At 41.4% G+C, this 10131-nt stretch overlaps 1 protein-coding gene across 1 annotated transcript; it reads right to left on the bottom strand.

Annotated features, from left to right (window-relative positions):
• serpine2 (serpin peptidase inhibitor, clade E (nexin, plasminogen activator inhibitor type 1), member 2) lies at positions 1 to 7752 on the bottom strand. The gene is made up of 9 exons (XM_061073157.1): positions 7534 to 7752; positions 6103 to 6381; positions 5737 to 5964; positions 4994 to 5191; positions 2635 to 2833; positions 2437 to 2534; positions 1838 to 1924; positions 687 to 770; positions 1 to 128 (listed from the first exon to the last, which is right to left on the bottom strand). Exons 2-9 carry the CDS (start codon positions 6362 to 6364, stop codon positions 85 to 87), a joined length of 1200 nt encoding a protein of 399 aa, XP_060929140.1. The 5' UTR covers positions 6365 to 6381; positions 7534 to 7752; the 3' UTR covers positions 1 to 84.
• Positions 7753 to 10131: the final 2379 nt, after the last annotated feature.

The raw sequence follows: 10131 nt of genomic DNA, 5'->3' as shown, positions 1-10131 counted from the left end.
GTGTGTGTGTGTGTGTATGCTTGGCAGTGTAGAAGTATTTTTCTTGTGCTTGCTATGACACTACCAGGGGCTGTCCAGTGATGGCTAGGCTCGAGGCTGGTTGATCTGGCCCATAAAGAGAATGGTACCTGCGGGTAGAGACATGGAGAATTCAACATAGTAAAGCACAAAAACCTTTTAAATCCACAGTGAAGCGTAAACTATATTCAAACACAGCTATCCATGAACAAAACAAATGACATTCAAGTAAAAGTCTTTGGGGCGACCAAAAGTCTCAGCTCAAGAAACCTGCCTCCCAATGTTAGCAGAGGAGTTGCTGATTTGATGCTGATCTGAACAGAATATCTGGCCAAATGACCCTGTGCGTGAGGGGTTTACAGACAAAATCCAATTTCCTCCCACGAAGATTAGAAATAATGGAGACTTGTGCAGTATAAAAAGGGACATCAATTGATCAACAGAATCCGTTTGAGCAGACCAGTGCGCATCACCAACCATTTGTTGTGTACTTTTGTTTAAAACTGAAATTTAGGTGCCTAAATAATAGAAAATCCTCCAGTGAGCAGCAGCTATTGTTCTGGTTTCCTTTGGGTACATAGTTTTACTGAGCCAAGATAGTGTATATTACTCCTATAGCTGCACAAACGTGCATGTGAGTAAACACAAATGTAAACAGTAGATTGTACCTGTTGGGTTGTGTCTGATGAGGAAGAGGAAAGGTCTGTCCACCATCACCCAGGGTGGAGAGGACCGAGCCAGCAAAATGGCCGCTAAACAGAAAAAGAAAAACACATGTCAGAGACTAAGACAGCTCAAAGGCGTGTTCACACATGAAACACCGGACCATGATAAATGTCTTTATTACATTGTTTGCATTTGATCCTGTTAGTTTCTGTTTCACATTGAAATTTAGTGAGTGAGCTAAAGAATTTTGTATCACAGAGACGTCCTTTATCGCCTACATGGTCTGGACAGCTGTGCCCCCCCCCCATCCCCCAACGTATTTTTATTATTTTCAGGACAAAAAGGCTCACAGTGTTAAATATAAAATCAGTTCTCAAGCTATTTGATTCCAGTATCTAGTAATCTGATTGCACCCCCAGAAGTAGTGGAAATGATTCCCATGATCCGTTCTACACCTATGGCAAATGGGAGAGATGGTGGGAGATGCAGTATTTTGTGGAGGGTAATAGGGGCTATGTGGAGCTTACGTAATATTTTATATTGAATCTATGCAAGCGTATTGCAAGTGAAGGTTGGTTGTACCAGATGGACAGCCCCTGCCAATCATGGTGTGAGTAATGTGAATAGAAAAGGGATATTACATAATTTAAGTCCTTCTGCTCATGGATCCATTTTCCTGCCACACTGTAGGTGGGTGTGTCCAGGCTATACAAGTTAAAAAGTATATTATTATTAGCTGCTGAAAGGACATGGGAGCCACACAAATCTGGGGGTATGCTATTTTTCAAAATTAGAGAGATTTTGGCAAGATTAAGCATTAATATGCAAGATTACCCTGCAGTGCAGAGTAATATTTTCCTGGTCTCCTCTGAGGTATGATCATCTTACAAATATAGTCTCTAGTAAAAGCCTTTATAATGCTATTTATTTCCGTGGATTTGTGACATCTGACCCCATTGGTGTCTTGGAGTGCAGATATTGAGTCAGAGGCACTTTTCACATCTGTTATTTTGGGTTTTGCTAAACTGAAAAGTCTGACGGCCCAGACCAAACAAGTTTAGCTATGGTTATGAATGTACTAAATACTGGTAGTAAAACTGTTTTCTAGAACATTCCCATGAAATGACACATGACACCCTTAGCAAACACTCACCAGTGGCAGCGGCTGCTTTGGTTCCGTCTTCATTCACCACAATTTTCGCTTTCTGAAGTGCTTTGGATACGTGCAAACGCTCAGTGCCTGTGAAAACACTTGCTGTTAATTATAGTTCTAGACAATAGAATGTGTTTATGGATATGCAGTAAGACCACTGCCTTTAATTGATAATCTGATTTTAATCATCCAGGGCTGTCAATATTCAAAACATGGAATCATTTTTAGAGAATTAATATACCAACAATCAATCAAGTATTTGTACACAATTAGCCCACAATTAACACTCTTCTCAGGGCTACGTGGGCCTGCACAGACAGACCTGTGCTTTACTGACATCTTCTGCCACTGTGGTGCCTTTGTTGAGGTAAAACAATACTTCACTGTTATAATGAATACACCACAAGATGGCACTACAGCACTTCATTCAGTTTTGAAATTATTCCTACTCATCAGTAAGCAACCATTCATGCCTCTTACTGGCACTTAGCAGTAAACAGACAACAACCATATGTAATAGTTTAAGGCCTTGCTCTTCTTCAAAATGTTGCTGTGGAAGCATTACAGTACGTTTGGATAGGACTATAACTTCCACTCACTTATGTGACTGAAGTCAGCTCTGTCCTGACTGAACATGTCTCTTATTCCCAGTGCTGCAAGTGGAGCTTCCAAATCTACCTCCGCATCAGCAGTAAACCTGCAGACATAAAAACAAACATGCACACACAACGTTTTTAATGTCTGTCGCATTCAGGCAAGTACTTTTTGAGACCAACTTCTGTGTGTGCGTGTCTTACTTGGGGATGGCCAGGTGGACCTTCCTCATGTGCATCAGTTTGCTCCAGCCCTGCACTGTGGCTGTGCTGATGTGTGGGATGATGCGGGACAGAGCTGTGTCCTCATCAGAGGGCAGGGCAATCATCATGCTGATGGTGTTGCCATGGTAGGGGAGCTCGATGATCTTATACTTCAGCCCGTGTGGGGTGGTGGCCAAGCCTTAGCAGAAGAGAGAAGGTAGGTATGTAGATAGGTTAATGAGGAAAATGAGAATTACTTATAAAATTACCATCTATTTACACACACACACACACACACACAGATATATATATATATATATATATATTTATATAAATACACATACATACATACACACACACACATAAAATAATCCTTGATTGATTCTAATGAGGGAATTTGGGTATTACCTAACCCTTATATATATACACAGTCTATGGGCATTACAGCAGCTCAAGTACAGAATAAACACAGGTAAATAGAATGAAAATAAGGCACAACAAATCGGTCAGTCCAACCACTAGTGATGTGCTTGAGTTTGTGGTGCAAACCATCTCAAAGTGGCATTGTGATGATGATCATCAAAGATCAATAAACATACATTTGTTTCTGTATTTGTTGAACCTTTGACTGACATGATCCAAGGTTTATTTTTGATCAATCTGATTAAAAATGTTTACTCTTTAGAAACCTCCTGCCTTGACTTACAAGTAATTTAAAAAAACATGCATTAAGAAGTGTCCTCTCTTCTCCGTTTGGGATAACATAACCCATTTCTCAGTTTGATTGTGATGCAGGACAAATAAAATAAAACCTGGTTGTGTTTCTGTTGTTGATTATGTTTTCTGTTGTCCCTCGGACCACAGCTGTTGTCACTGCTCAGTGCTTTTATTTAGTCTAAACTTAATAGGAGCGGAAAATGCACCATTTCCTGAGGACAAACAGATTCTTCCTCAGAAAAGACCTGGCAGGATGCAAATGCTCGTTAAATCAAATGCAAAACACTGTCTGGAACAACACTGCCTTCTATCAGCTGGTTTGTGGGAGTAGACAAGCAGACAAGGCAGTTAGCTCCAAAATAAAAATAAGATATGTGCAGTTAAACAGCTGTATAAAAAAAAGACATGAAGTCACAGCAGTAACTCTCACACCACAAGAATCAATTGCACTGTGTTTGCAGACGCTCATGACTAGACGTTGTATGGTCATTCAAATAAATCACAGCACATTGAAGCAGAAAACATGTTAATCCCATTATATTCATAAAACACAAGTTTATTAAAACCACACATACGGCCTGTTAAACCAAAGTTGAGGCCAAACTTAATGTTTTCTTCTCTTAATTAAGTAACTACAACATTTTGGGGACAAAAATCAAAGCAACAGTTCACAGACTTTCCACACAACAGTCAACAAACACTTCAGGTTACATCAGAGAAATCTGTGCCTCACAGCTGAGCATGACCTCAGTCTAACTCCAGCCCTGTACTCACAGCACTCACCATGCTAACACACCTCTAAATATAGACATCTGACTGGAATACCGTTTCATTTTACACAGGGATAACTACTATGCTACGGATGTGTCATGTCGAGACCTGTATGTCCTAACAACCTAACACAACTATTCTAATTGGAAATATCTTAGACTCCAATATCAAAACAAACCAACTAAAATCAACCGTTTTTAATCGTAAACATCTACAGTGTCTCAAACTTCGGTCAAGACAGCTCAGACAAACAGGAATTACCCACAGTAACTTTGTGTTGAGTTTCAGGTATCCTGTGGAGTTTTTGACCAACACCAAGCAGGCAATAAGGATGCAGAACAGTTAGCTGCTTCGACTGCCTCTCATTACTTGACAACCTTCCATGGTCAGTTTATTTTAAATCATCTTAAAATGTTAAATCTAGGGTTGGTATTCTTGGAAAAATGGATCACAACCGATACATCCCACCCCCTCCCATCTCCCGTCTCCCCAGCTGAAGACTTCAGTCCTGTGCAGTGACAGCACACACACAGGGTGCATGCAGGCACCAAGATCAGTTGGTAAAAGACATGTAGGCCAGCTAATCATTTAATTTGGTCCGAATGGAGGAGTTTTACACCAAATTTGATCCTAAATTTCACACACTTATACCTTATCATAACACCAAGTTCCATGAATTAGGGAAATCAGTGAAATTGTGAAAAAAAATTTACTGGATCCACACCAAAATCTTCTGACACATCCTTCCAATAAGTTGCATGTAAATCTGTTTCGTAGTATTAGTTTACTAAGAATCAAGCAAACACAAATGGGTGAAAACAACCACAGACAAAGCACCATCAGTGGAAACCTCTCACACATCACCACTTACCTATGTTGAAGACAGACAGCTGCGACATCATTGGGACTGAAAGCACGTTCCCATCGCCCGCCTTGAAGGGCTTCATCTTAGTGTTCATCGGCTGGAAGCGGGACTTCCATAAGCCTTTAAAGTAGATTGAGTTGACAACGACCACACGGGTCAGTGCCGAGTCCAGCATGTCTGGTTTGATCAGGCTGGAGATGTGACCTGAGTGAAGATGAAACACGGAGGCAACATTCCATCAACACAGGCTTGAATTAGTCTAACATCTCTTTAATTTTCTATTCAGTAAAGATCAGAAAATAATAATGCAGAATCAATCATGACACACCTGAACACATTAATACAAAGTGATGGGTTAATACTGCTTTTTGTGAAAAAGAGAGTTCAGTTGTAGTTTGAATGCCAGTTTGTCTTTGCATGTGACGCACCCTATCTCCTTATCGGTCAATAAGACTTACAAAGCCTGGCCGCAGGAACTGTTAAATCTGTGGCCACTCCAACAAATCTGAAATGATTTGACACATACATTTGTGATAATGTCTCCCTAGGTTTTCGTTATGTTCTCACCGAACGCATGTATCGATGGATAACATGCATAACTGATGGGAAACTGACGTTTTTTCTGACAAATCTGCCGCTTTTCAGAATACAAGCCCATATACAGTATGGCACTCATATATGCAATTTTAGGGGCTTTTTGAGAATATTTTGTCGTGTGCATGCAGCTGCTATCAATCCATGTCTCCTACCTTTGGTCTTATTGTTGACCCAGCCATTGATTTCATTGGCTGCCCCCTCGCGGTTGCTGAAGTTCAAGCTCCTGCTCTCACTTTGGAAGTTGCCCTTGTTGGTGGCTACAAAGGAATCCTCCATGGGGAAACCCTCCTGGCTAAAGATGCCATTTGCGATCAGCACAGCATCCTGGTTGGACTTTGCTGTCAGGGTCTTGTGCAGTTTCCTCAACATCTTATAAGGACCTGTGCAGATTTAATAAATTATTTCTCAATCATATATTAATGTAAAGAGATAATAAACCGCCTTTTATTGCAGAAGGATTACTAGGGTTCATCAGCAGTATCTTTATGTTAATCTCTACAGTCAGGAATAGTCCTTACCATTTTTTTTGTAGCGCAGACCACTAATGATCTGCTTGCGGGTCTCTCCGTGGGCTCCAGTCAGCAGCATGCCTAGGATGGAGGCCACTCCATGGGGTGAAAACACTACATTCTCCTGGGGCTTTGAGCGCACCACTTGCTGAAACACCTGTATGCCAAGATCTGAGCCCCGTTCCCCATACGAGGGAGTCGGGGGCAGTGCGGCCTCAAGGCCGAGCAGCAGCACCAGCACACACAGGCAAAACAGGGGGAGGTGCTTCATTTTGACTGATACAGAACCTGGGATTAAACAGACAGAGTGGGCAAAAATCATTTTCAGACAGGAAGTATTTGGTCTGGACTTGCTCCTGTGGTTACCTAGCCCACATGGGGAGCGACAGGAGACAGAGGTCACATAAAGTAGGCGGCATTGTTTAAAAAGCACTTCCAGAACAGCTGCAGACTGTCCCTTCATGTGACTCACCAAGGTTCAGCACAATAATCACAGGCACCTTAGCTCGTCCTTAACGACACAACACAACCTGTTCACCAGAACCGAAGGGTCTGACTAACTCTTACTCATTCTGTCTAAGGATTACATTCTCACCGGAACCAGGCCACTGGAACTTTCCACTTCTTACACATTCATTTCAGACTAAAATAAATCTTCTGGACCGTTTAAGGCAAAATTATTCAGACTGCCTGCCCCCCCACACACTCACTGAAGCAGGATGAATGCAGTTACAGGAGCATTGTGTGTGTGTGTGTGTGTGTGTGTGTGGCAGGTATTACTCGTGTTGGGGGACTCTAAGCCTGTTGACACAGTGGTATTATTGTTCCCAAATAGCAAATCATTACATTTTAACGTGAAGACATATTTTATGGTCAGGGTTACAGTTAGGTTAAGGATAAGGCGAAAAGTAACAAAGGTTAATAAGTAAGTAGGTGTCCAGGAAATCAATGCAACTTAAAGTAATGTCCTCTGAAATCATGGAAACATAAAGAGTCCACTGTGTCAAGACGTGGCGTCACGACTGTGTGCGTGTGCGTGCGTGTGTGTGGGTGTGAATACAAATACACACATTTAATCATATATTAGGTTGTGTAAGGGGCTCCTGCTCAGTCATGTTTGTCTGACTACTGCATGTCTCTGTGAGCGGTCACATAATGCAGCACGCAGGTGAGAGGCGCAGTTTGTCACATTCAACCGCAGAACGTCTACTTCTCCTCTGCTGCAGGTTTACGTTGAATATCTATAGTTGATTTAAAGAGTCAAACAGGAACTACCTGACAGAAAAGAAGCACATTGTCCATATAATCACAGGAATTTGACTTTTGCGCTACAGTGCACACTAATGTGCAGCTAGCTGTTGCTAGGCTACATTACACGTTAGAACCTGGAACATCTTTAGTTGCGGGGACAGTTGATTAAAAAAACAGCGACGGTCCTACCGAGCTGCACGTGACGTTAGTTCCACTTATCCCGCAGGTGAGATGAGAGCTGATCCGTCCGATGTCCACTTCCGTCCCGCACGCACACTCAGGTCTGTCCGCGGTGTAGATGGGAATAAAAAGCGACTCTTTATTCCGGTGAATGGGACTCGAACACTGGTTCCCCCGCTTGTTCTCAGAGGACTTTATTACGCCCAACTCCGCCTTCAAAGCCGGAGCATCTCCGTCACTGTCAGAGGAGGAGAGCTTCCGGTGTACTCTCAAAATAAAAGCTTCATGGACTGAAATACAGCTCCCAACTTTTAAAATGTAACAATTTCACATGATGCTTTATTATTATTAGGTTAATTTTGCATATTTAGAGCTTTATATATTTTTAGAGCTAAAAATATATAAAATAATATATAATCTATAAAGACTATATATATATATGTATTTAGTTTTTTTTAAACTATTTTATTAACTATACTGATTTTGTGTGTGCTTTTAAAGGACACTTAAATAGCTTCTGTTTAATCTTCATTTGGGCACACAGCCATGGAAAAGGAGTGGAGAAATAGAGTGCTGCATAAAGTTGTTCACTCTTACAGCACCGGTGTATTTATTTTTTGTATCATGATGTTAATACTAATTCTCGGTTTCCTTCTCTCAGTGGCTCTGGCTCCATCTAAATCAGAGGGGGACGGGGGTTCTCTGGCTCTGCAGGTCGATGATATTGGCTCATCTTTGTGCCGTTGGGTCTTATTCTCTGTAAAAGTGTTTGTATTGCTCACCCCTGACAGGAAGCCATTCTTAAAGGACCACCTGTTGCTTTTCTATCTGCTGTAGTGGCAACACACAAACACACACCTGAGGAAGAGGCTGGGTTACGTCCCTGTTGCTGCCAAAGAGGGGATTAACCGCTGGAGGGATTGAATTACAAGGGATTTGATGAGAATCTGAGGGCAAATTATGGCTAAATCCACCCTAAATGTCAACAAAGACAGGATTGTGGGCTGTCATAATAACAAATACTCCACATGTGTATTCTATGGGCTGAACCTCATAGGTGAGAGCTCAGTGTCAGCTCCAGTGCTGGCTCTAGGACCTTTCTAAATCAGGGGCTTTAAGGGAGCCACAATTTACAAAGATGGGCCAATCACATGTCCAACATCTATGCACAATTCCCCCTGCAGTAAGGTGCACGTTTAGGTCCTTCCTTGTTTCCTCTTAGCTAATCATCATCATTGAATTTACTTGTGCAGTGTCCGATCTAAAGATGTATTTTTGGAATGTTTTGTGCTCTTGTAGTTCAGGAGCTACTTCAGAATTATTCCTTGTCATTAGTGAGTCCTCCTCAAACGGTTCTACAACATACTGTCAGTTTTGTTATTGTGTGCAGCGCCTCCCCCCACCTCCCCTCTGGATCCGCCCCTGGTCAGGGCACATCTTTGTAGATGTGTAGTCTGTGGCAGGACGGGGATCTTGCATGTCCAGCTGGGATGCAGAGAAGGCTCTGTTGTGAAAATAAACAGGATCATTGTGTGCGTGTGTGTGTCTTAAGGGCTTAAGAAGGTAGTGAATGAACTCACAGCTGCATCCTCTAATCATGCCAGGCCGCATATTTTTCTATTGCAGGTTCTGCTTTTAAAACTATTTCACCTACAGCAAGATAAAAGATGGGAAAATTTTGATCTGATACGCAGTCCAAATTACACAATCTCCAGAAGTTCCCATTGTGCCAAAGATGCCATCTCTGGATTTTGCAGGAGATAACGTCATGCACAGGCTGAGCAGCCAAGAAAGTGTTGGTCACACTTTTATCATCAAACAAGACTTAACTTGTGGTGAAAAGACCAGATTTATATCCCATTATTCTAAACCTGTGAACTAAAGCCACTGCTGGACAAATTATGCGTTGAAATGTTTTGTATTGTTGATGTTTGAGCTTTACTTTCAGTGTGTTATCGAGGTGTAAGGGTCATCTCTACATTTATTCAGGAAAATATAATGTTCTTTATGATCTTTGCTTAAAAGCTGCAGATCTTTCCAAAAGCTTCTTAGGAAGATGCAATATGATGAGAAGTGACAACATTACACTAATCCTTGCTGCCTTTCACTTTATACCTGTGAGTTTTAGTAGATTTTTCTGCTTGTTTTAAAGCCTTGAATGGTCAGACTCCTGCCTATGTTTGAGATCTGTGAACCCCCTATGAGTCTGTTCACTGCCTGAGATCCTACAGCACAATATACCAACTGTTCCTAAATCCTGACTTGTCACTAAAGGTGGTCTTGTGCTTTTGCTATTCGGGCCCTTCCACTGTGGACCTCCCTGCCTGCAGATCTCAGGCAGGAAAATTTGATTGTTTGGTGTATTCTTTACTATTGGTATGGTTAAAACTATTTAAAGTATTTTATTTTGCTGCCATTTATTTTTCGGGGATTATCTTCTTGCATCATCTGCATCTTACTTTTATTATAACTTTGTTTTGAAAGGGGCTATATAAATAAAGTTATAATTATTGTGAACAGGCTTTTAAATGTATCGCCATAGATACAGCCCTGCTAATGCAATCTCACAAAGTGAATGTACTACAGATACACTAAACATTGTGTAAT

Source organism: Limanda limanda, chromosome 6 (genome assembly GCF_963576545.1).
Source record: "Limanda limanda chromosome 6, fLimLim1.1, whole genome shotgun sequence".
Classification (NCBI taxonomy): domain Eukaryota; kingdom Metazoa; phylum Chordata; class Actinopteri; order Pleuronectiformes; family Pleuronectidae; genus Limanda; species Limanda limanda.
The sequence above is the reverse complement of the archived record's forward strand: the minus strand, read 5'-3'. Positions and strand labels throughout refer to the sequence as shown.

Coding starts and splice junctions, on each gene's coding strand:
- serpine2 (XM_061073157.1), bottom strand. CDS start 6,364: ATGAAGCACCTCCCCCTGTTTTGCCTGTGTGTGCTGGTGCTGCTGCTC. Junction 2,834..4,993: donor GCTGTCTGTCTTCAACATAG/GTAAGTGGTGAT, acceptor TCTTCTGCTAAG/GCTTGGCCACCACCCCACAC. Junction 2,535..2,634: donor GTCCACCTGGCCATCCCCAA/GTAAGACACGCA, acceptor TTATGTCTGCAG/GTTTACTGCTGATGCGGAGG.